This window comes from Panicum virgatum, chromosome 4K (assembly GCF_016808335.1).
Source record: "Panicum virgatum strain AP13 chromosome 4K, P.virgatum_v5, whole genome shotgun sequence".
Classification (NCBI taxonomy): Eukaryota; Viridiplantae; Streptophyta; class Magnoliopsida; order Poales; family Poaceae; genus Panicum; species Panicum virgatum.
Window position 1 is genome coordinate 12,058,895 of NC_053139.1, and position 25,843 is coordinate 12,084,737.

Genomic DNA, 25,843 nt, shown 5'->3' on the forward strand with positions numbered 1-25,843 from the left:
TATTAATGAGTTAGTGTTTGTTGAACAACCTCCCGGGTTTGAGGACCCTAGATATCCTAATCATGTTTATAGGTTGCACAAGGCGCTCTACGGGCTCAAGCAAGCGCCAAGGGCTTGGTATGAACGCCTTCGTGACTTCCTTCTCAACAAGGGCTTCAAGATCGGGAGGGTGGATACAACTCTATTCACAAGAATCATCAATAAAGAGCTATTCGTTTGTCAAATTTATATTGATGATATCATTTTTGGTTCAACTAACCCCACTCTTTGCAAAGAATTTGGAGAAATAATGGCTAGGGAATTCGAGATGTCCATGATCGGTGAGCTCAATTTCTTCCTTGGGTTTCAAATCAAGCAATTGAAGGAAGGGACTTTCATCCATCAAGAAAAGTATACAAAGGATATTCTCAAGAAATTCAAGATGGATGATTGCAAGCCGATCAAGACTCCAATGCCAACTAATGGACATCTTGACTTGGATGAGGGAGGTAAATCGGTTGACCAAACTCTCTTTTCGTTCCATGATTGGGTCACTTCTTTACCTAACCGCATTTAGGCCCGATATCATGTTTAGCGTATGCATGTGTGCCCGCTTTCAAGCTAATCCTAAGGAATCACACATTAGTGCCGTTAAGAGGATCCTTAGATATCTCAAGCATACGCCTAGCATAGGCTTGTGATACCCCAAAGGCGCTAGTTTTACACTTTTGGGATACTCGGATTCGGACTTTGCCGGATGCCGTGTGGATCGCAAGAGTACATCGGGTGGGTGCCACTTGCTGGGGCGTTCCTTAGTCTCTTGGTCATCAAAGAAACAAAATTCCGTGGCCTTGTCAACCGCGGAGGCGGAATATATTGCTGCCGGAGCTTGTTGTGCTCAAATCCTCTACATGAAGCAAAGCCTCTTGGACTATGGTGTAGTATCAGATAGGATCCCACTCCTTTGTGATAACGAGAGTGCCGTTAAAATTGCTAATAACCCGGTTCAACACTCTCGCACCAAGCACATAGATATTCGCCATCACTTTCTAAGAGATCCTGTGGCAAGGAATGATATACTATTTTGTGGTGTTCGTTCCGAAGATCAATTGGCGGATATCTTCACCAAACCTTTAGATGAGAGCACCTTTTGTAGGTTGCGAAGTGAGCTTAACGTTCTAGATGCTTCTAACGTCATATAAATGCCTTGTCATATAGATGCATTTCATATGTACAAATGCTAGGGGCTTGTCTAACCTTGTCAAGATAGTGATGAACATGGGTCTTGCATGAGCCGGTGATCTACGTTTCGCTCATGGCATAAAGAATGGTTCATTATGAAGAAGCTTGCCAAGGGTTCAAACTTGACAAGATAGATTTAAATTCTTGCAATGCATATGCTTGTCATATAGAATGCATCCATATTTAATTTCTAGCTTTGCATTGGCATTGCATCATGTTAGTAGCATCACAAGGGAGCAAATCACACTTCGAGAAAGATATTCATGTTAAATATGATATATCATCTCCACAAGAGTGATAAGATCAATATTGTGCTTTCATGCCTATTGAGTCACGTTCTATCGAACTTAAAGTTTCAATCTCTAAGTTCATAGGCAAAGTGGCTCATACATTTGTTTTTTTTTGTTTAAACCTCGCTTGGATCTTAATTTGCCTATGTTTATATAAAAGCTTGTGAGCACTTAGTATGAGTGTTTGAGGGGTGAGGTTGTCTCTCGAAAATTGTCCAAATTGAGTGTTTATGGCCTTGGCTTTTGTGAATTTGGATCAGAAGTAGAGTTTGTAGTTCAGCAGAATTTTTTTTTAACCACCGGTTAAACCGACGCCTGGTTTTTCACTGCATCGGTTCAACCGGTGCTTAAGTCTTCGTGGCTCGGTTTTCTGCATCGTCTCTGGAACAAACTCCGACCGTTACACCGACGCCTATGCATCGGTTCAACCGGTGCTACTGCGTGGAGTAATGGCCCTTGCAGAGTCTCTGGACTTTACTCCTGCCAATGCACCGACGACCGTCGGATGTTCCGATGCCTCGGTAGCGGTTCTTCCGGTGCCCCTGTTGACCACGTTTTCATCTCAACCAGATCTGGTCAAACTCAAACCGGTGAATACACCGATGCTCTTTTCTCTGAACCATCGGAACTTCCGATGCCTTAGGGTTTGCGCGCCCGCTTGACCTATTTCACTTATCTCGCCTGTGGGCCCCATGCATCAGTCACACCGCCTCCTCTCTCTTTCCAAATCCAAACCGCCGTTGCCGCCCGAACTCCACGCCGCCGCCCTCTCGCCGCGCCGCCACCCGAGCGCCGCTGCTGCTCCACTGCGCCGCCGCCTGCACGCGCCTCCATAGCACCGCGCCCGCGCCTCGCTAGCTTCGCGCCTGCGCCGCCCGTAAGCCGCGCGCCGCCCTGCACCCGCGTATCCTTCGCCGCGCCACCGCTCCCCACTGCCTGCGCCGCCGCTCGGTCTCCTCCACGCGCCCCTGACCTACTCCGCGCGTGAATCTTCACCTACCAGTCCTACACGCACAAGAGTTTGAGCTCTATCCCATCTTCTCCACCTTTTGCTTCAGCGCCGACCAAGTGTTCGAGGAATTGCCCCTTAGGCATTCTCTTCGTTCCTCGCTGAATCGTTAGGGTATGATCTCACGTTTCTCGGCATGTGTCATATCTTTGCTTTCATATCCTCTTTTCACATGACCACATATGTCATTTGTTTTTGCACATGCTCACATAGATATCTTTTAAACCTTTTAGCGTGTCATCGATATCAAGGCTGCTATCCACTAGACTTCTTGTTTTAGACTGATATCATTCCATGTTATGCTTCTATGTCAGATGGCTGGTGACAAGAAGGGCAAGGGTAAGATGGTTGTGCAGAAAAAGAAGAAGCGCACCCATGAGGACCGCGAGCGAGAGCAAGCAGAGGCAGTTGCAGATGCTGCAGACAGGCAGGGTTCTCTCAGGATCAGGGATCCTCATACTCAGGGGGAGCCACAACAACAGTTACATCGCTCAGGACGTACTCAGACAGCTCAGACCACACCTGAGTCCCTCTCTCGCCACGGACTCGAGGTGGTGGTACTCAGAGGGGAGCAGGTCAGGCACAACAGCAGCACACCGGCAGTGGCACTGAGATAGGAGGTCAGGACAGTGGTGAGGAGCTGCCCGAGGTTGAGTTATTTGATCTCAGGGGTATTCCAGGACCTAGGGTCAAGAGACTGAGATATGTCACCCCGGAGCAGTGGTTTCCCGAGCAGAGAGACGTTGGAGTTGATCGTCGCTTTCACACTCTGCTTCAGGAGTCTTTTTACCACACCTACTGCCAGTTGGATATCAAGATCAGTGAGCACAAGATGCTCCACTGGGTGGCTATGCGTGTGGCAGCAGGAGGGATTCCGGTGCTTCCTCTTTTCGAGAGTTATGATGGATTGCCTGCTCTACTCAATGAGAGGTCCCGGTACATTCGAGAGTGGGTTCGAGTCTTCTACGCCACTCTGTTTATTGAGGAGGATCGGCAGTTCATTGACTTCATGTTCTAGGAGAGGCACTATCATTTGACCCGAGCTCGACTGGCTACCCTGCTTGGAGTTCAGATTGCCGAGGAGCCACACTTCGTGCACTATCAGGCTTATGGCAGCACGGTGCCTCCTCGTCGTCCTCATGAGTCTCACGCCCCGTCTGACGAGGAGATCAGTGTTCTTTTTCAGCAGCCCTTCCTGCCTGGCACACCGAGGACCCCGGACAGACTGACTCCCGTAGCTCACACCGTTCACCTAGCTTTGAGAAAGAGTCTGTTGTTCCGGATTGGATACAACGAGGGGATCACAGCTCTGTAGCAGTGGCTTCTACTGTATATCATGACAAGACGATACTTTGACCTCATCGACTTCTTTATCTGCGAGCTAGAGGACGTGATTCTGGATGGGATGACAGTTCACCGTCGCCATCCTTTTGCTCATTGGATCTGCTGGATTCTGGCTCAGCTAAGTCAGAATGAGCATATGGATGAGGTGGAGCAGTCGAGGACACACTTCAGTTTTTACTCACCTGCTACTCCTCGAGACGGTCGTCGTGGCTCGAGAGGCCAGCGCCGAGCACAGCGGGTTCTGGATGAGCGTATCTTGGCTGAGGGCAGAGTTGCAGACGATCCGACAGCAGTCGAGGACGCTTCACTAGCAGCAGAGGCCCATCTCCCACACTACCTGATCACAGACTCAGAGGACTCGGAGGATGACGAGGATTTCATTCCCACTGTTACTGTTCCTCGAGGTGCTCATGACGATGAGGCAGGATCCTCCGGTGCAGCACGAGCCCCTGCTCCTCCAGTTACCACTGCACAGGTCACACAGCCAGACTCTCTTGCAGCTATACTTACTCGGCTCTCTGACCAGCAGGACCGGTTTGCTGCAGCTCAGCTGAGTATGCAAGCCGAGCAGGCTCGCCAGCAGGAGGCCCAGACATTAGTGCTTGAGGGGATTCGACAGCAGCAGGAGGCCATGAGGCTACAGCTACAGCAGCAGTCCCAGATTCAGCAGCAGATGTTCACATTCTTCTCGGGATGCTTCGGTCAGCTATACCGTCACACTGGACTGCCTGAGCCTCAGCTCCGCACACCCCAGCAGCTCCAGTTCGACCCCACAGCTCCTGCTCCACCTGTTGGCGGTTTTGTGCAGACACCCTTGGCGTCATTCCCGATGTCACCCTTTCTTCAGACCGGGTTGTTTGCCAGTCCTGCTCATACTTCCACCGCTGCTCCGGCTCATGCTCCACAGCCTAGTATCTGGACCGCCGAGCAGCGTGTAGAGTTCCTCAGAAAGCAGCAAGTTCTGCATCAGCTACAGCACCCCTCAGCTTAGTCACTCACGTTCGACTCACCTTCTCAGCCTAAGGTGCTCCGTCCGTCCGTCGTGCGCCCTACACAGCTAGACCTGACTCCCGTCACGTCTGCCCCTCCGACGGATTCCACGATCGTCGCCGAGCCAGTTACTACCGCTACTCCAGCTACTTCTGCTGCTCCGACGACTCCGGTCGAGCAGAAGTCCTCTTCGGTCGACGACGACTGGATGGACGACGACGCCGACAACTCCGCCGCTCAGTTTTCCACCGAACCCAGCCTGAAGACCCCACCTTCTCCAGCTCAGGATTAGATCGCCTTTCTTTTTGGTGCTTTGTTGCCAAAGGGGGAGATAGATAGGGGGAGTAGAGATAGGGGGAGCTTGGTGGTTTGTGGCGTGATTGGACTTCATGGATTTTGTGTATGGACATGTTTTTTGGATATTGTGTTTGCTCTGTGTTGACATGTCCCTACATGTGCTTTATTTCGAGTATTGCATGCTTGTTTATCGCTTTCATTTTCATATAGTATATATCTCTACTTTGTGTTGTCATCAATCACCAAAAAGGGAGAGATTGAAGCGCATCTAGGCCGATAGATGCTAATGGTAAGTTTCGGTGATTAATGACAACCGTATGCGACTAACGTATGTTTTGAAGGAAATATTAATGATTAGTTAAGTCTCATATGGAATGTGAAAAGAGATCCCTCAATTCGAAACAACCATGCGTGCCAAGGACTCATTTTCAAAGATTAAGGACCTTTCTAGTCTCAAGTGTCACAAGAAGATGAAGGACACTTGATTTAGATAGGGTTTATAGTTTTTAGTTCTTGACCGTACTTTTAAGAGGGGTTCGTGAGTTAGTAGCTTGATCAAAATTGAGTTGGCCTTAGAAATCATGCACACTCGCTCAAAAACAGGCCAAGATGGTCAATAGAAGTCAACACAACGCTTGGAAGAAGAAACAAACGAAGTTAAATTCGAATCCAAGTCAATTCAGCTGAAAACAAAGAAAAACAGCAGCACCAGTTGAACCGGTGCCCTAGCGACGGAGCATCCGATGCTTGGCGGAAGGACCGATGCCCTGTCGGTCTATCTTCTCTGGATGCAGGCAGGAATCAAGTCAAAAACTCTATAGCACCGGTTGAACCGACGGTCAAAAGATAAGCACCGGTGCATTGGATGTACCATGTTCCAGAGAGCATGTTTTGGTGGACTTCAACTTCTCTTCAGCACCGGTTGAACCGACGCTTCAGAATCAAAGCACCGGTGCATTAGACGTCCTATGTTCCAGAGAGCTTGTTTGTGTTGATCAGTGAACCTCTTCAGCACCGGTTGAACCGATGCCTCTACGGAGCATGCACCGGTGCAATGACGCAAGCCTGGATACTGTGTCAGAACCCCAACGGCTACAATTTGGATACAGAGAGACCGGTTGAACCGACGCCTCAAATCTGACACCCATCGGTTCTTCCGGTGCCCACGGTTTTTCTGCAGTGGACTTCCAACGGCTATGTAACTCTTTCCACTCTATATAAGGGCACCCCATGGCTCATTTCAGTTGCCTTTGACACCCTGAATACTTGAGGCCACCCTTGAGAAGAAGAGAAAGTGCTTTGAGCAAACAAGAGAAGATCTAGCATTTTGTTTGTGCTTCAACCTTGAAGAATCCATCCTTTGCAAGTGTAGCAAGTGTGCTTGAGCTAGGGCCAACTGAGTGTAGGTCAAGTGAAGGCTTAGGAGCTTGTTACTCTTGGTGTTTGACGGCACCTAACCGGTCTTGGTGATCGGGAGGTTCTTGGTGAGCTCTTGGAGTTTGTAGGAGCCCCAAGACAAGAAGATTGTACACGGTGTCCCCAAGACAAGAAGATTGTACACGGTGTAAAGCTCGCCGTTTTGGAGATGGAGAAGGAGCATTCTTAGTGATCACTTGCTTCTTGGTGGAGCAAGGGAGCTATACCCTTGTGTGGGTGCTCCAACGTGGATTGGGGGGAGCGTCAACTCCTCGATACCACGGGAAAAAATCCGGTTGTCTCGTGTCCTTTACTTTTACTTTAAGCAATTAATTCTTTTTGTTGCTATTCTTGCTTTTATTTGCTTGTAGTTTGACTAGAACAACTTGCATGGTAGCGTGAGCTCTTGCTTAGGTTTTGTTCTTCCTAGTGTGCATCCTTCTAGGCAAAATGATCATGATAGTGTGTTTACCTACCTAAGAACCCTTTGCTAGCGTGCTCTAGTGACTAGGTTTTGAATTTGTAGATTGGACAATACTAGTCTAAGTTAAGGACTAGATAGAAATTCGAAAAAGTCCCAATTCAACCCCCTTCTTGAGCCACGATCTTTTCATGGACCAAATCCTCTAGACAGCCCAGCCCAAGTTACCAACATCGGGCCTAAACTATCCAACCAAAGCCCAGACCAAGTCGCCGAGCTTCTCTTCTCTGTCACGCCAATGATGTCATCTCGCCGTCGAGGCGGCGACCGCCTCCCCTCCCCCGCCACCTATTGGTCTTCGGATTCCTACACGGAGCGCACGGCCGCGCAGGTCTGGGTAGAGGCTTCCAGTGAAGTCGAGTGACTATGGGGTCGGGATCCGGGCCCCTGGCTGGAACGCGCTGGGCGGCAAGCCGGCAACCTCCGTCGCTGGCTCGCTGCGTCGTCCTCGTCTTGAATCGTCGTTGCCGCGTTGTAGGTGAACTCCTCATCCCGTAGGCGTCTCTGTGATTACTACTCTCTACACGGGAAGTGGTTGATTTGTCTAGTTGTAGTTGTAGACTTGTAGCAGATGGAATTCGTTATGGGAAAATGAAAAAAAAAGAAACTAGAAAAGAGGATGAAAACCAGCGAGTTCTGGATTCAGGTTTTGCAACTATACATTCCCTTTTACTCGACAGAACTACAGCTTTGTGAGGGACAAGTTGGGGCCTTCTGAATGGCGAGGAGCTGCAGAAATTTTCACCCGGTAAATGCCTTGTGGGCCTGGCTGATTGTAATGTTTCAATGCTCTTGAGCCCTGCTATGCCTTGGCAATCCTTCTTGGAGGAAATCCTTCCGAAGCTTGTCTCTGATTGACTCCAACTCCTTGAGGGCATCTCCGATCCATGGACGGTCTGTTGGCATCTCTGCAGAACAGGAAGTTCCAATGCGCAGAATCGATATGATGCAAGAAATTTTGATGTCCTCATTGCTGCAAGAGGTTGTGCTTCTTGCCTCACAGTCCTCTACCTCTTGTAGTAAGTTTTGGTCTATGATGTTAGCCACCCTTTCTGGCAGTGCCATTTCAACATACTTGCGAAGTCCAAGGGCTTGTACGAATTCACTGTCCGTTGGTCTTTTTCCTGTGAACGTCTCCAACAATAGGATTCCGTAGCTATAAACATCACCTTGGATTGAGACTTCATTACCCAGTCCATACTCTGAAATTAACAAACAAAAGAGTTGCAAATAAACGATAGGCACAACCATAGGTATGTGCAATTGGTGATTGCTTTGAAACAGTCCATTTTCAGAACGTCCATGGTGTTTAGCTGGAGAATGTGATATAGTTCTTCTATATTGCAGATATAATAAATTTCATGAAAATGTGTTGTCCTAAGTAATGAAATCATTAGAATGCGACTTTAGTTGATTGAAACCATTGTGGTGGAATATGTAAAGAATAGAATAAAGATTCATAACAAAAGCCCACCTGGAGCAGCGTAACCAATTGTTCCTCTCATTGATGCCCAACTACCTGACTGCTGCAAGTCTTGATGTAGAAACCTTGCTAGGCTAAAATCACTGACATGAGCGACCATGTCAGTATCAAGGAGAACATTGCTTGGCTTAAGGTCGCAGTGAACGATTGGCAAAGGCTTGTGTTGGTGGAGATATTCAAGTGAGGATGCTACATCAATTGCAATCTGTAGTCTCGAAATGAGATCTAACACCTTGGGTTCTTCATCTTCATGGAAATTCTGGTGTAACCATTGGTCTAAATTTCCGTTTGGTAGGAACTTGTATACAAGGGCCTTGAATTCGTGACCCTGATGACCAATGCTTGAACATACTGTCAATAACTTCACTAGATTCCGATGTCGAACACTTTTCAACGTCTCACATTCTGCAATGAAACTTTGAGATGTACCATGTTGTGTGAGATTGAGGACCTTAACAGCGACTTCTTGTTGGTCAGTGCTTATCATTATACCCTTATAGACTGAGCCAAAGCTTCCTGCACCGATAATATTCTCAGAAGCAAAACCATTTGTTGCCCTTACTAATTCACCATAAGAAACCCTCATATATTGTTGGAGTGATGCTTGTAGGTTTGCTTCTGCAATCTTTTTCCTATAGTACAATGTGAACAGTGCAGACACTAGTGTTATGAATGCAAACACTGCATATGGAAGCTATTGTGATGAGCTTAGAAGATGACTTCTTGAAGATGTTTCTGGTGCAGGCTGGCAATTTCAGTTGAGGGATACCACCACACAGGCCATCATCCCCAATGATCGAGATCGCAGTTGCATTGAGAAATATCCCATCTTGTGGAACTTGTCCTTCAAATTTGTTGAATGAGAGATTCAGAGAAGAAAGACCTCTCAAAGTCCCGAGAAATTCTGGGATGGCCCCAGATAAATTATTCTGGGAAAGGTCAAGGACCAAGAGGCCCTTCAGTTTTTCGAGTGATGATGGAATTTTTCCTTGAAGAATGTTTCCAGATACATTGATATACTCTAAACTTTGACACTCACCAATGGATGATGGAATTGTTGGCACTCCCTCATACACACACAACACCCTCTTGCTTGCAGATGGAGGAAGAAGATGAGAGGAAGAAGGACTCAGGAAGAGCACACGAAGTGGAGCTGCCTAAGACTCTGAGCTGCAGCTGCTCTCCTCTTTATAGACACACCGGTCAAAGTGAGAATTTACAAGGCATGACTCTACAGTACAATGCAGCCATGACTATTATATGTACAGCCATCTACTGCTACTATGCTGCAACTTGCAGCGGCTACTATGCACAACAGTCCTTTGCCGCCCAAGAGTAAATGACAGGCTTGACTGAGTACAAGCTAGTGCTGCTACTACTACTAGGCATGGAAAAAGTAAGCATGAGCATGGGTAATTATCTATCAATTCTTCCCCTAATTGCATTGCTCTTGCTTGATATTCTCAACTCCAATCTTGGTCCTCAACTCTATGAGTCGAATGCGCCCAAGTGGTTTGGTGAGGATGTCCCCGAGCTGTCGAGCTATCTTGACATACTCGAGCCTGATCTGTCCACCATCGACGCAATCACGGATGAAGTGATACTTGGTGTCGATGTGCTTGCTCCGGTCGTGGTGGACGGGGTTCTTTGCTAAGGCGATGGCGGACTGGTTGTCCACCATCAGGATGGGTGCCCGAGCTTCTTCTCCGGTGAGCTCTGCCAGCAGCCGCCCCAGCCAAACTCCCTGGCAACATGCCATCGCCGCCGCAATGTACTCTGCCTCGCAAGTGCTCAGCGCAACGACCTTCTATTTCATCGATTGCCAGGAGATCGGGCACGCTCCAAGGAAGAAGAGCACACCAGTCGTGCTCCTTCGTCCATCAACGTCGCCCGCCATGTCGCTGTCGCTGAACCCAATCAGTTCCAGCTCTCCTCTGCTCCTCCTTGGGTAGACGAGCCCGTAGTCGCGCGTCCCTGCCACATAGCGGAGCAGATGCTTGACCGCGGTGAGGTGATCCTCCCGCGGCTCTGCCATGAACCGGCTCACGTACCCCACGGCGAACCCAATGTCCGGCCGCATGTGCGTGAGGTAACGTAATGCGCCGACGATGCTCCGGTAGCTCGTGGCGTCCACCAAGGGGGCCGTGCTGTCCTTTGACAGCTTCACCTTCTCCTCCATGGGCGTCTAGCACACCCTGCACTCGCCCAATCCGCTTCTCGCGTAGGCGCTATGGCGGAGCGTGATGGTATTCTCGGTCTGCTCCACCTCAATGCCGAGGTAGTAGGTGAGTAGACCGAGGTCTGACATGTGGAACATCGACTTCATCCTCTCCTTGAACGCGTCGATGTCCCGCTGTTCAGCTCCGGTGACGATGAGGTCGTCGACGTACACGCCGACGATCACCAGGCCTCCATTCGACCGCCGTGTGTAGAGGGCGTGCTCGGTGGCGCACTTGGTGAAGTCGAGCGATGCGAGGCTGGCGTCGAGCTTGATGTTCCACGCGCGCGGTGCCTGACGCAGCCCATACAGGGCCTTGCGCAGGCGGAGCACCCTGTGCTCCTCGCCGGCGATGACAAATCCCGGCGGCTGCTGCACGTACACCTCCTCGGCAAGCTCTCCGTTAAGAAATGCCGATTTAACGTCCAGGTGATGGACCTTCCAGCACCTCACCGCCGCCAGCGCCAACAGCAAGCGCACGGACTCCATGCGCGCCACCGGCGCAAAGACTTCCTCGAAGTCGATGCCCTCGCGCTGCACGAATCCCTTGGCGACGTGCCGTGCCTTGTGCCGCACCACCTCGCCGCGCTCGTTCCGCTTCACCTTGAACACCCACTTGAGCCCAATTGGCCGGCAACCGGCCGACGGATCCACCAGCTCCCACGTGCGGTTCTTCTCCACCGCCGCCATTTCCTCCAGCATCGCCGCCCGCCAGCGTGCCTCCTGTTCTGCTGCGGCGAAGTTTGGTGGCTCCTCTGCACTGCCCAGATGCAGCTCGAGGTCGTCCAGCACATGGGCCGCCTGCCCGGACGGACTCCCCATGCCAACGATGTCATCCACTAGACGGAATCGGAGTGGCTCGCCGGAGTAATCGGCGTCGATGTTCGGGGAGGCGCTCGGCGGAGGCGTGACGAAGTGAATCGACGAAACGGTGCTCGTTGCGGCAGAGATCGGAGTCCCTTGCCCCGCTCACGAGGATGTCACCTGCGCCTCGCTCGAGGGTGTCACCTGTGCCGCTGTCGAGGGTACCCCCTGCGCCTCGCTCGAGGGTGCCCCCTGTGTCGCACTCGAGGGTGTCCCCTGTGTCTCGCTCGAGGGTGCCCCCTGTGCCGCTCTCGAGGGTGTCCCCTGCGACTCGCTCGAGGGTGCCCCCTGTGTCGCACTCGAGGGTGTCCCCTGCGACTCGCTCGAGGGTGCCCCCTGTGTCGCACTCGAGGGTGTCCCCTAAGACTCGCTCGAGGGTGTTGCTTCCCCTTTGTCGTGAGCCAGCTCCCCCGCACCGGAGTACACCATGTACTCGACGGTGAAAGAGTTGCTCAGGCCGCCTGGCGTCGTTTCCCCATCGCCGGACTCCCGGCCCCAGCACGCCGCCTCGTCGAAGACGACGTCGTGGGACACGACCACCTTGCTGCTGGCCGGGTCGTAGAGCCGATAAGCCTTGCTCCCGCGCTCGTACCCTAGGAACACCATGGGAGTGCTCCTGTCTTCCAGCTTGGCGAGGTTGGGCTTCGTCTTCTTCACGTGCCCGACACAGACGAATGTCCTGAGGAAGGACACGTCCGGCTTCCTCCCGTGCCAAGCCTCGAATGGCATCGTGCCCTTCAGGCTCTTGGTGGGCGCGCGGTTCAGGATGAACACCGCCATGCTCCCCGCCTCGCCCCAGAACGCCGCCAGCATCTTCTTGGCCTTCAGCATGCTCCTAGCCATGCCGACCACCGTTTGATTCCTCCTCTCCACGACACCATTCTGCTGCGGCGAGTACGGCGCCGTGAGGTGGCGTTCAACGCCCTGTCCCGCGCAGTAGAGGCCGAACTTAACCGAGGTGAACTCGCCACCGCGATCTGTCCACAGCACGCGTAGCTTCTTCCCCGTCTCCGTCTCCACCTGCACCTGGAACTCCTTGATCACCGTTGGCGCCTCGTCCTTGCTCGACAGCAGGTGCAGCCACATGTAGCGGCTGCAGTCGTCCACCAAGAGCAGGAAATAGCGCCGTCCGCCGTGCGTTGCCGGCGTGATAGGCCCGCAGAGGTCGCCGTGGACGAGCTCGAGGGTGTCGCCAGTGCAGTAGCTCACCTTCTTGGGGAACAGCAGCCTCCTCTGCTTCCCCAGCAAGGCAGTTGTCGCACAGCTCGCTGGCATGCTCGATCAGTGGCAGCCCTCGCACCATGCCTTGCCGCGCCATCCTGGCCAGAGCATCGAAGCTCAAATGGCCAGAGCATCCACGCCGCATCGTCGCACCTTGGCGCCAAGCACACCGAGCGCGCAATGCGCAGCACCAAGGTGTAGAGGCGATTCCTGTCGCGCTCGACCTTGGCGAGCAGCTTCCGCTCGCGGTCCTTGTTCCGGAGCACGCCACCGTCGATCAGCACCAGGCAGCCTCGCTCGTCGAGCTGGCCAATGCTGACGATGTTGCTCCGGAGCTTGGGGATGTAGTACACATCCGTCAACGCCTTGTGCTCGCCATTCTTGCACTGGAACACGACCGTGCCGCGCCCTTGGATGTCGACGCCGGAGTTGTCCCCGAACTTCACGGTGCCGACGACTCCGGTGTCGAGCTCGGAGAAGGCCGCACGGTTCCCGGTCATGTGGTTGCTCGTGCCGGCGTCGAGGTACCACAGCTCCTCTGCCTCCTCTGCTCGCCCGAGGTTGACCCACGCGCGCGGCTCGTCGAGCTTGACGCGCCCGCCGCGGTCCTCTGCCTCGGTGTTGATGGCACAGACTGCGCCATGAGCAGCGCAGGCTCTTCCTCGTCATCCTGGGCGAGGTGCGCCCGCTCCTGGCGTCGCGGCTCCTTGCCGGCGCCCTCCGCCTTTCACCGTGGCTTGCCGCGCCGCCTGCCGCGCGCCGCCTCCGCCGCCGCTGCACGAAACAGAGGAGCCCTCCCCCTGCTTCCTCTCGCGCAGGCGCGCTGCCCACTGCTCCTCTGTGAGCAGTAGCTGGCCGCCGGCAGTCGTGCGGGCGGGGGCCTCCGCGCGGTCCTCGACCGCCTTGAGCCGCCCGGCGACGTCCTCGATCGAGAGCGTGCTCATGTCGAGCAGCGTCTCGATTGAGAGCGCAATCTGCGTGAACCGGGGCGGCACGACCCGCAGGTACTTGGCCACCGCTTCCTCCTCTCCGATGTCGACGCCAACCTGCGCTAGCTGGCTTACCAGTGAGGTGAGCCGCAGCGCGAAGTCCTCGATGGCCTCTCCATCGCGGAACGCGATCGCCTCGTACTCCCGCCTGAGCTGCTGCGCCTTCGCCTTGCGCACGCGGTCGCCGCCCAGCCACATCGTCTCCAGGCTTTCCCACGCCTCCTTGGCGGAGTCCTTGGCGCCGAGCGGGACGACGTACTCTGCCGGCACGGACTTGAGGATGGCCTCCTTGGCCGACTGGTCGTCTTCTTCGTCAGCGGTGCCCACGGTCACCGCCGCCCATAGGCGCCTCGCCTTAAGTATCACCTTCATCAGTACCACCCACTCGGCATAGTTCGTGGGAGTGAGCATGGGGTACTGCGCGCCACCGACGTCCCGCACCGTCTTCTTCACGACCCCTGTTCCGCTAGGCGCTCGCCTAGGCGCGATTCCGCGCGACTAGTCGGTAGTCGACGCCCGTCGCCTGGCCTAGGGGGCTAGTTGGGGTCCTAGGCGGGCGCAGCGCCTAGGAAGCGCTCGGCGGCGAGTCGGCGCCGATTCGGCGGGGCGCAGACGCTGTAGGCGGCGTGTAGGCGGGCGGCCCAGCTGTGCGGGCGTTTTTTCGGCCGCTGCGGAAGCGCGCGCATGGCGTCGAGCGCGGGAAGCCGGGAACAATTGAGGCTGCGCGCTGGAAGGATAAGAGCCGCCCAGACGTTTCCTGCTCCCAGACGCCGCTCCTGCCTGAAGGTCCACCCGCCGGCTCTGCTCCTCCCTGCCTGAAGGTCCACTCGCCGGCTCTGCTCCTCCCCGCTTGAAGGTCCACCCGCCGGCTCTGCTCCTCCCCGCCTGAAGGTCCACCCGCCGGCGCTACTCCTCCTCGCCTGGGAAGTTCCACCCGCCGGCGCTGCTCCTCCAAGCCTGGGAAGCTCCGCCGGCCGCACTGCTCCTCGAACCTCCTCCCCGCTGCACTGCTCCAGCCTCCAAGTCTGCAAGGTCCTCACCGCCGACGACCTCATCTTGCTCCAAGGTCAGTCCCCTCCCCTGCTCCTAGGCTGACCAGTATTATGTTGTTGGTGGCATGTGTTGCTCCTAGGCTGAGAGCATTATGTTGTTTGTACAGAAATGCATGTTTATGTCCTTTTTTAGCACTGCTTATTTACAGCAAACAGAGAGCACTCATGTTTATGTCAGATCTGAGAGCACTCATGTTCATGTTTATGTCATGTTTATGTCCTTGTTCTGAGAGCACTCATGTGTACAGAGGCTTAATTGTGGTGTTTTTGTGATTTGAAACTGCTCTGAATGATGAATGAATCACTTATTTGAGTTATTTCAATGCATGCCCATTGCCTAACTGTAGGATGCCGACATCAGAGAATGCACAAGTTGATGGAGCCAGCACTGAGGCAGTGAATCTCCTGAAAAGGAACTCAGATGATGTTGGATGGGAGTATGGTGTTCTTGTTGATGCTAACAACAAGGACAAGGTCAGGTGCAACCTTTGTAATAAGGAGATGAGGGGAGGGATTTATAGGCTGAAGCAGCATTTGGCTCATGAAGGAAAGAATGTGACTAAATGTCCAGTTAGAACACAACAGTCTTCAGAGGCTAAAGCAAAGTGCAAGAAAGCACTAGAAGATGCAAAAAGGAAGAGGGAGGAGAAGACTGTCCGTGAGCTAGAACTTAGAGCGGAAGTGGATGTGTCTAGGGTTGGAGAGTCAGAGGAAGTCACTTGTGTTGTTAGTTCACAGCCTCACAAATTAGGAGCTATTGACAAATGGACACGTGCTATTGATCCTACAGCTACCAAGACTGAGTCTTTAAAGCAACAGCAGCTGAACAAAGAACTTTGGAAAGAAAGATCAAATGAGGTGTACAAGTATATTGCAAGATGGGTCTATAATCATGGTAAATTACTACTATACTAATCTGTATTTGCATTTTAAAATTCATTAACTGTTGTTATTCCTGTACTGAACACAAATTTGGCTTCTTTTTTTATACATTTGCAGCAATACCTTTCAATGCATGTGACAATGATGACTTCAAGCAAATGTGTGAAGCAATTGAACAGTTTAGACCTGGATTTCAGCCTCCAAGTGATGATTTACTACGAGAGAAATTGCTGGAACAAGAATATGCAAGAACCAAGAGTTTGATGCAGGAACGTCAAGCTGAGAAGTTGAAAAATGGGTGCTCTGTTATGCCCGATGTTTGGTCAGATAGGAAGAGGAGAAGCATAATGAATCTATGCACTAATTGTGCTGAAGGAACTGAATTCATCAGCTCAAAAGAGATGTCAGATGTGTCACACACAAGTGAAGTCATCTTTGAACTAGTGGACAAAGCAATTGAAGACTTGGGTCTAGAAAATGTGGTGCAAGTAGTGACCGACAATGCCTCCAACAACATGGTAGCAAAGAAGCTATTGCTTGAGAAGAGACCACAGATATTTTGGACATCTTGTGCAGCTCACACAATAAACTTGATGCTCCAAGGAATTGGCAACTTGCCTCGGTTCAAGAAAGTGATTGACCAAGCAAAGGCATTTACCATATTTGTCTATGGCCACACAAGAACATTGGACTGCTTGAGATACTTCATGGAGGGGAAAGAGGTAGTGAGGGCAGGAGTGACTAGGTTTGCTTCAAACTTTCTCACTTTGAACAGCATGCTAGAGAAGAAGGACCAGCTAAGAAAAATGGTGGTTCATACTAGGTGGGACTTATTGAAGGATGTGAAATCAAAGAAAGGAAAATATGCCACAGCAACTATATTGAGTCCAACCTTTTGGAAGGAAGTGAAGCTAATATTGGCTGTTTTTGAGCCATTGTTCAAAGTCCTCCGTTTGGCTGATGGGGATGTGAAGGCATCCATGGGTTTCATTTATGGAGAACTACTAAAGGCAAAGAGAGAGATCAAAGAGGTCTTTGGCAATAATGAGACTCGATTCAAGGATGTACTAGTTGTTATTGAGAAGAAGATGAATGAAAGATTTAATTCTCCATTGCATTTGACAGCTTATTTCCCTGTTATTAAAACGACGTTTTCACGAGAAAACGTCCTTGTGAAACGTCCGTTTAAACGTTAAAACATTCGTTTAAACATTAAAACGTCCATCGTTTCGTTAAAATCTACCCTCTATTCGTTTCGTCGTTTTATCATTTTAATAAGCTTGGCTTATTTGCTCAATCCACACTATAGCTTTACTAACCCATCAATCTTTGATGAGCCCAAAATGAATGAAGCATTTATAGCTTGTGTTGAGCAATTTTATTATCATGACGAGGACAAGTACGATCAAGCTGCCAACATTGAATTGAAAAGTTTCAAAATAGAGAAGGAGCATTTAGCAAGAAGCTAGCAAGGACTTTTGAAAACTTTGATTACAATCCAGGTAGAGGTGTTAAGTAACAAATACATGGCTGTTTGCTATTTTCTAACATGGATGTTTGCTGTTTTCTAACTAATAGGGGTATTTTATTTCAGCCTCATGGTGGAGGTTGTATGGAAGCCACACACCAGCTTTACAGAAGATGGCTACAAGGATCTTATCTTTGACATCAAGTGCTTCTGGTTGTGAAAGAAATTGGAGTGGATTTGAAGGGGTTAGTACCTATCTATTATGAACATTTCAGCAGCATTATAATTAAATTGCACAACTAAAAATGCTTTTATTTTTAATTTATAGATACACACTAAGAAGAGGAATAGACTTATTACAGCCCGCCTCGAAAAGTTGGTCTATATTCAATTCAACAACAGGCTGCTAGTAAGAGAGAAAAGATCAAGACAAAGATCACTGATGTTCTCTTGTCTAGTGATACAACTGAAGTTCAAGGTTTTCTCCAAGAGGGTGGAGATGATTGCGCATTAGTTGTCTTTAGAGATGAGGAAGATGAGGATGAGATGGAAGGTACAGGGATACCTTGGGCTGTTATTGGAGAGGCAGTGGGAGCAGAAGAGCAGCTTGAGCGGTGTAGAAGTGGTAGAGTGAGGGAGGCAAGGGAGCTCTATGAAGGAGAAGAGTTTTCGTCCGAAGAAGAAGAGTATGAATCTGATGAGGATGAGGATGAGTGAGGGAGGCAAGGGAGCTCTTATGAACTGCTGTTGTGTGCTATGTGACTGTGTGAACCCTTGAGGGGTATGAACTATTTGCTTGTGTTTGTGTTGTATGAACTGCTGCTGTAGTGCTGTGATGTCCTTTATTTATAAATTGTGTTGTGCACTTGTACTGCTGGCTGCTGCTATGTGCTTGTGTTTATGCTTTAAAATTTCTAATTATTAACTGCTGATATAGTATGCTCATGTATTGGAGGTGGCTGAAATGATTGAGATAAGTGACAACTTGTTTTCTATTTTTTTCATGAACTGCTGTCTATTGACTATTTAGTATTTACAAGATGTCAAAATGTGATGTAGGAGGAAGGAACATGCAAGATTAAGCCACCAAGGTATCAGGTATGTCTACTGACCCTATCTTTTATTTACTGTAGCCTATATATATTCAGCATTTTTTTGCTATATATACATAATATTATATATATACCAGCACAAGGGGAACGGGGCGGAACTAGCAAAAAAATTCGAAAATTTAAATTTCAAATTCAAAATCACGAGTTACTATTCACGACACTATTCAAATTCAGCAGTTACTATTCAAATTCGTGGCACTATTCAAAATATCAGGTACTATTCAAATTCGGAATATGAATAGCGCACGAGCACTTCAACTGAGTGGCTCAGGCACCCAAATTCACTTACTATTCTTTGCACTATGCAGAGCACTTCTTGTGATTATGCAAAATATGTGGCACTTGATTACAATGAGTGGATGCAGTATGGGTGTGTGATGCTATTCAACGATAGCGACCTTCGTGGGTGGTGGACGAATGCGTAATTATTATGCGGGTGATTAGCAGGGTAGTATTTCACAGCTAAAATTCAAGTAGCAACTATTGGATGATAGCGACCTCTTGTGAGTGCGTGATTATTTGAGCGTGATTAATGAATATGCAGGGTATGGGTAATGCGTGATTCTCAGGATCTTGGCAGGTTGGCGAAACCAAAATTTCAGCCGGTGGAGTGTCTAATGCTTGTGTAAGTCCTACTCGGTACTCACCGCATGCATCGCTAGCTTGCTTCAGAACCAGGCCTACCCGGTCTTCTCCCGAACTAACCCCGGCCACGCGTACACAAGACTCAGGCTCTACCGTCTCCCCAGGCAGTTCCACCCGAAGGGAACACTTCTCTGCGGACACAGGCTCTCTCAGACGCCTCTCCATGGGCTAAACGAGAGCAACTCAACGCAGAGGTTTCTCCTCTAGGGTCCCTAGCGTAAAGACATCACCCCGTGTGCACGAGCTCAAAGGAAAGCAGGGAAATTCACAGGAAAGCTTAATCCATTTCCACAAAGCAAACTTACATACGGCTTTCCCTTTCGGGAAACCCCAAGCACTTACACAACCTTGGATTACCTTACAGGCGGAGGGCGATTACAGCTTCTCCCTTATTTCTATATTACAATGGGAGTGAGATGGCTACTAATTAGGTGGAGTGGTGTGGCGGATGCGCTCTGAGTATTAGGCTCGGTGTCTTCTCTCCTCTTCTTCGTCCGGCGATGAATGCGTGCGTCTGGCTTCTCCTTTTATAGACGGGAGGAGCCTTCAGGCTTAAGGAAGCGCTGGACACCCGGCGTCTTCAATTATCCTTCTTTACTGTTGCCTGGACAGCTGGACGATAACGCTGCCTTCAATAATTGTACTGGCTACAGTAGAACTCACTGTTGATTTTACTGTTTATTCCTTTTGCCTTGTCCACTTCCTTCACGTGATATTCTCTGGATATATTCGAGAATATATTCGGTGTGTATAGTCTTCCACGCCCGAATGATTGATGTCGCAGACATCAAGCAAACACTCTGGCATGCTTATCCTTATCCCACGGCGAAATTGTTGATAACACCTTATCAACATTCTAGAAATATTAATATTAATCTTGCTGATATTCTTCTTGTAATATTTCTTCCACTTCAATATCAGCATCTTCTGGCTGCCATATTTCATACCATGCCAACAATTCTCGATATTCTTTTCTTAGTTCACATTCTGCACCATAATTAGGCTTTATCAGTCTTCCCACTTCTCTCTGTATGATACTATTTTTGCCATAATATTCTCATAGGAATATTTTTATTATCTTATTTTGATACATCATATAGTATTCAGGATCAAATTTTGTATTTCCTTCTATTTCTCTTGCTTCAGTAAATATCCTCCACTTATCATGATTTGCATTATTGGCGAATAACTTTTCATAATTCTGCCATATATCAGAAGACCAAGTAGTAGGAAATTTATATGATCCTTTTGTAATATAAATATCATGGCTTGCTGGTCTTATAGGTTGTGTAAATTTTGGTGGATTAGAGCAGAATCTTATTCTATATCTTCCTTGGACACAAGCTAATTTTTTAGCTGCTTCTTTAATAGCAATTCCAAGGTCTGATTGACATATTTCTCCAAATGTTCCATATATATCATGAGCTAAACCATGGTCTATAATAGTCTGTAAAGAGATATCATTACCAGTATTTCTTTGTATACTTCTGAAATATTTTAGATTTATGTCAGTCTTGAATATTATAAATTTATGTCGAGGCTTGACAATTAATTTATCATCAATATGGAGTAAAGGAAAGATATTTGCTTTGGCAATTATTCTCAATTGCCTTTCTTTTCCTTGATATAATTTTATAAAATAATTTTGTATATCAAGAAAGGTTTTGTATTGTCTTTCAGCATATTTGCTCCATATTAGATCTATGATATCCTGCGTGAAACATGACAGGACTTGCTCAGTCTTAAAACTTATTCTAGGTACTAAAAACTCTTGTGGAGTATTGCCTAAATATTTATTCTCCTTCTTATCTTTCTCTAAACTAACTTCTACTAATTCTAACTTGTTTTCCACTTCCTCATTATTTTTCTGTTCTAGACATGCCATACAGGCTTGTCTTAAACAAAGACTACATGTTGCTCTTTCTCCTGGGTCTTGATAATATATGCAATATACACATTTTATGCTAGACTTACCTTCTTTATAATCACATTCATGATTGCAAATTACTTGATCCATCATTTCTATTTTTAAACCAGCTAATTCATCAATTAAATCTAATTCTTCCTCACTTGTTTCATTTTCTTCATCATATTCTACTTCATCTGTCTCTATTATAGAATATATTGACTCATCGTCCATTATATCATCATCACAAACTAAAATATTCTCATTCACACTATCTATTATTAATACCTTTTCTTGTTCTTCTTGCTTACTAGAATACCTTTTCTTATCTTTATTAGGGCAAGTTTTACTTAAATGGTCTGGTAAATTACATATAAAACACCTACATGTGCTATCATAATTCTTTCTAGGATTATATCTTCGTACATTTCTTTTATGAAGGAAAGGAGCTCTATTATCTGATCTCCTCAGAAAATATCTCTTCTTTGTTTTTACATTTCCCTTCTTGTAATTCTTTGGATACCTTTTATTTCTAGATCTCTCTTCTCCATATGTCAATGGTATTTGAACTATCTTGTTACAAAAATTATAATCTGATTGTTTCATTGACCTTTGGGCTTGTATATTTGTACATATCTTTCTAAGCTGCTTAAAAACAAATGTTATAGCTTGAGAAATATTATATTCTTTGCATTCCTTTTTATATTCTTCGAATATCATGGACCCTAAAGGGTCTGGCAACTTATTAAAGTATCTCTCTACTATTCCTTTATTATATCCTTGCTTAGCAGTTGTAGCATTATACAAATAATGCTGAGAGAACTCTTTTATTCCTTTCCAGTTTGTTAAGGTTAGCTTTTCTATTTCTTTTAATCTTTCATTCTGCAGGGTAGTATATCCTAATTCAGGATCTTCTCCTATAACAATGCTTGAAATAATATTTGCAAAATTATATGGATTACTACCAGCTCTTTTTAACTCTTCATAATAATTAGGAAATGCTTCTATCCATTGTTCCCATAAAACCTTAGCTGATTCTCCTAAAAATGTTTCTAAATATGTAAGCATATCTTCTACTCTATTTCCAATATTATGCTGATTTTGTATGTATTTTTGCACTATCAATCCTTTCCATATACTGATTATATTCGGCCAATCTATAGGGTCATGTGCTGCTAAATTTAATATAGCACCATCACTTCTATAATTTTGAAATTGAACTGTCTTTTCAAATTGTCTTCTTTTTGAACCCATATATTTATATTGTCCAGGTATATAGCTATATGCAGGTTCTTCCTTTTCTGGTGGCCAAGTTCCTGACATTCTGGAAGATCTTTCTTTTTCCTCTTCAGTTTTTATTTCTGGACCTCGTCTTCTTTTAGATGAACTAGCATCAAGATCCATTGCTTCTATAGCATTATCTTTGTCTTGTAAAGACATATGTATTTCTAAATCTTTGCTATATGACTCATTTATATCTTCATCCTGTTCCTCATAACTTTCTAATAAATACTTATTATTAATTTCCCATTGTTCATCTTCACTAATAACATCTTCTTCTGTATTCTCTATCTTTACTTCATTTTCCTTTTGCAACTTTAGTTCTTTATTATCTATCATAACATTACCTTTATGAGTGTCTGGTTCCCTTTTGGCTTTATGATTCTGCACATCTTTTGGGTGTGACTCATCTTTCCACTTCTTTATAACAACTGACGCTTTATATTTCTTATCATTTAGCTCTCTTTCTTTTTTAATTTTGTTAAGCCTATAAATTTCTCGTCTAAAGTAAATTTCCTTTTCTCTTATAGCAGTCCACTCACATAACATAGAAGTATTATATTCATCAGGAATTTTACTTAGCTTTTGCTCATAATGTTTTATTTCATTATCAATGTCTAATTTTTCCATAAATTCACATACACTATGTCTTCTATTTTCTTCTATATTTGATTCAGAACTAGATGCTTCTAAATCATCCAAACTTTTTTCTTTATAATCTACAAACCTAATACAAGTTTGCCCTTTTCTATTTTCATAGCTTATGTAATCTTCAGGCTGTTTTAAAGTCTTTGGTTCTATTAAAGCAGCAATATTCCATTCTTCTCCTGCTCTTTCTTCAGAGCTGATTTTAAGAGGACTCCTAAAATTTATTCCTTTGGATTGCATACTTTCTATTACATTATTCACATTTACTTTATATCGAGTTCCACTTCTATTGGTTAGTCTTCCAATGAATTCTATGCTTACTAATAAATTGGTACCTTTAAAGTCTTCATAACCTTTGGTCTGAAAAGCAAATACCATTTTGTCTATAAATTCTTTTATTGGCATTATTAAATCTGGAGCTATATATGTTATTAGCATATTTTCATTCATGTCTCCTTCTAAGAATCCTAATGATGCCTTGTGTACTGATTCCCATCTTTTATCTAATAGAGTGATTAAAACTTTTGTTCCTAATTTCTTCCTTGTCATTCCTTTAATTCCTATAATATACATCCCTTGATGTATGTATTTATATCCAGTATATTTCAATCTTTTCTCAATTTGCTTACTGACAATTCTTAACTGAACAGGTTCTGTTAAAACACTTAATTCAACTTCTCTAGATATTCTGTATAATCCACTTTTATACTCAAACCAACCCATTTGATATAATTGCTGAGGTCTTATTTTCCTTAAAGTGTCCTTCTGGTATCTTTCAAGATCACTTTCTACGTCTATCATATCTTCTAAAGTTTCAACTTCATCACTTCCTCCTTTTAATTTATCCATTAGGCTTAAAGGCCTAGTATCTTTTTGCACTATTTGGAGACACTGGTCTCCTCTAGTGAGGCTGTCAGATACTTCCATTTATCCGAATTTAATGATCTAGTAACCTCTAGTATTCCAGATGATGACAACACAATTTCTTTACTATGCTCAGCAATATTAGTACTTTCTAGTTTATTGAATAAATAAGATATATCCCTTTTAATATAATCACTATTTTGACTAATCTTTCCCAGAAATATTTTACTTTCTTCCAAAACTTGCAAAGCTAATTCTAATTTTTTATTTGCTACCAAATATTGCTCTTCTAGATGCTTATGTTCTTTCTGTAATTTTTCAAATTTTAATTCTAAATCGTCTTGTCTTTTACCCCAAGTTATGTAAAAGTTATGAATTAAATCAACTATTAAATTTATCTGACCGTGAGAGGTATGCCAAGTATGCTCTTCAGAACTATTTATTCTGCACCTAATATTTATATTTTCTTTAGTACTAACAGACTTTCCGGTATTGACTTCTAAATTCAAATAATGTAGCTTTTCAATTTTGACAAAGTATTGAAATTCCCTTAAATTCAAATTTTAATAACCTCGGCTCTGATACCAGCACAAGGGGAACGACGCGGAACTAGCAAAAAAAATTCGAAAATTTAAATTTCAAATTCAAAATCACGAGTTACTATTCACGACACTATTCAAATTCAGCAGTTACTATTCAAATTCGTGGCACTATTCAAAATATCAGGTACTATTCAAATTCGGAATATGAATAGCGCACGAGCACTTCAACTGAGTGGCTCAGGCACCCAAATTCACTTACTATTCTTTGCACTATGCAGAGCACTTCTTGCGATTATGCAAAATATGTGGCACTTGATTACAATGAGTGGATGCAGTATGGGTGTGTGATGCTATTCAACGATAGCGACCTTCGTGGGTGGTGGACGAGTGCGTAATTATTATGCGGGTGATTAGCAGGGTAATATTTCACAGCTAAAATTCAAGTAGCAATTATTGGATGATAGCGACCTCTTGTGAGTGCGTGATTATTTGAGCGTGATTAATGAATATGCAGGGTATGGGTAATGCGTGATTCTCAGGATCTTGGCAGGTTGGCGAAACCAAAATTTCAGCCGGTGGAGTGTCTAATGCTTGTGTAAGTCCTACTCGGTACTCACCGCATGCATCGCTAGCTTGCTTCAGAACCAGGCCTACCCGGTCTTCTCCCGAACTAACCCCGGCCACGCGTACACAAGACTCAGGCTCTACCGTCTCCCCAGGCAGTTCCACCCGAAGGGAACACTTCTCTGCGGACACAGGCTCTCTCAGACGCCTCTCCATGGGCTAAACGAGAGCAACTCAACGCAGAGGTTTCTCCTCTAGGGTCCCTAGCGTAAAGACATCACCCCGTGTGAACGAGCTCAAAGGAAAGCAGGGAAATTCATAGGAAAGCTTAATCCATTTCCACAAAGCAAACTTACAAACGGCTTTCCCTTTCGGGAAACCCCAAGCACTTACACAACCTTGGATTACCTTACAGGCGGAGGGCGATTACAGCTTTTCCCTTATTTCTATATTACAATGGGAGTGAGATGGCTACTAATTAGGCGGAGTGGAGTGGTGGTGGATGCGCTCTGAGTATTAGGCTCGGTGTCTTCTCTCCTCTTCTTTTTCCGGCGATGAATGCGTGCGTCTGGCTTCTCCTTTTATAGACGGGAGGAGCCTTCAGGCTTAAGGAGGCGCTGGACACCCGGCGTCTTCAATTATCCTTCTTTACTGTTGCCTGGACAGCTGGACGATAACGCTGCCTTCAATAATTGTACTGGCTACAGTAGAACTCACTGTTGATTTTACTGTTTATTCCTTTTGCCTTGTCCACTTCCTTCACGTGATATTCTCTGGATATATTCGAGAATGAAGCAGCACAAGGGGAACGACGCGGAACTAGCAAAAAAATTCGAAAATTTAAATTTCAAATTCAAAATCACGAGTTACTATTCACGACACTATTCAAATTCAGCAGTTACTATTCAAATTCGTGGCACTATTCAAAATATCAGGTACTATTCAAATTCGGAATATGAATAGCGCACGAGCACTTCAACTGAGTGGCTCAGGCACCCAAATTCACTTACTATTCTTTGCACTATGCAGAGCACTTCTTGCGATTATGCAAAATAT

The 25,843-nt window shown here is 46.6% G+C and overlaps 3 protein-coding genes and 1 long non-coding RNA gene across 4 annotated transcripts; 2 read left to right on the top strand and 2 right to left on the bottom strand.

Annotated features, from left to right (window-relative positions):
* Positions 1 to 7,802: 7,802 nt before the first annotated feature.
* On the bottom strand, positions 7,803 to 10,290 carry LOC120701891 (receptor kinase-like protein Xa21). The gene is made up of 3 exons (XM_039985699.1): positions 10,088 to 10,290; positions 8,523 to 9,163; positions 7,803 to 8,250 (listed from the first exon to the last, which is right to left on the bottom strand). The coding sequence occupies exons 1-3, from the start codon at positions 10,288 to 10,290 to the stop codon at positions 7,832 to 7,834; spliced, it is 1,263 nt and encodes a 420-aa protein (XP_039841633.1). The 3' UTR covers positions 7,803 to 7,831.
* A 48-nt stretch (positions 10,291 to 10,338) lies between these two features.
* On the bottom strand, positions 10,339 to 10,710 carry LOC120701892 (secreted RxLR effector protein 161-like). The gene has a single exon (XM_039985700.1). The coding sequence runs from the start codon at positions 10,708 to 10,710 to the stop codon at positions 10,339 to 10,341; it is 372 nt and encodes a 123-aa protein (XP_039841634.1).
* Positions 10,711 to 14,263: 3,553 nt separating this feature from the next.
* On the top strand, positions 14,264 to 16,953 carry LOC120701894. The gene is made up of 4 exons (XM_039985701.1): positions 14,264 to 14,609; positions 14,680 to 14,889; positions 15,223 to 15,770; positions 15,875 to 16,953. Exons 3-4 carry the CDS (start codon positions 15,224 to 15,226, stop codon positions 16,951 to 16,953), a joined length of 1,626 nt encoding a protein of 541 aa, XP_039841635.1. The 5' UTR covers positions 14,264 to 14,609; positions 14,680 to 14,889; position 15,223.
* Positions 16,954 to 17,040: 87 nt separating this feature from the next.
* Positions 17,041 to 17,572, top strand: LOC120703138. Its single transcript, XR_005686811.1, has 3 exons — positions 17,041 to 17,259; positions 17,352 to 17,470; positions 17,554 to 17,572. It is a non-coding gene; the product is annotated as an uncharacterized LOC120703138 (long non-coding RNA).
* Positions 17,573 to 25,843: the final 8,271 nt, after the last annotated feature.

What these genes read in the sequence shown, in the direction of transcription:
- LOC120701892 (XM_039985700.1), bottom strand. Translation starts at nt 10,710, where the DNA reads ATGGAGGAGAAGGTGAAGCTGTCAAAGGACAGCACGGCCCCCTTGGTG.
- LOC120701894 (XM_039985701.1), top strand. Translation starts at nt 15,224, where the DNA reads ATGCCGACATCAGAGAATGCACAAGTTGATGGAGCCAGCACTGAGGCA. An exon ending in AAGATGGGTCTATAATCATG is followed by an intron (nt 15,771 to 15,874) that starts GTAAATTACTAC and finishes ATACATTTGCAG; the next exon opens with CAATACCTTTCAATGCATGT.
- LOC120701891 (XM_039985699.1), bottom strand. Translation starts at nt 10,290, where the DNA reads ATGGCATGTTGCCAGGGAGTTTGGCTGGGGCGGCTGCTGGCAGAGCTC. An exon ending in GGTGGACAGATCAGGCTCGA is followed by an intron (nt 9,164 to 10,087) that starts GTATGTCAAGAT and finishes ATTGTACTATAG; the next exon opens with GAAAAAGATTGCAGAAGCAA. An exon ending in AATTGGTTACGCTGCTCCAG is followed by an intron (nt 8,251 to 8,522) that starts GTGGGCTTTTGT and finishes TGTTAATTTCAG; the next exon opens with AGTATGGACTGGGTAATGAA.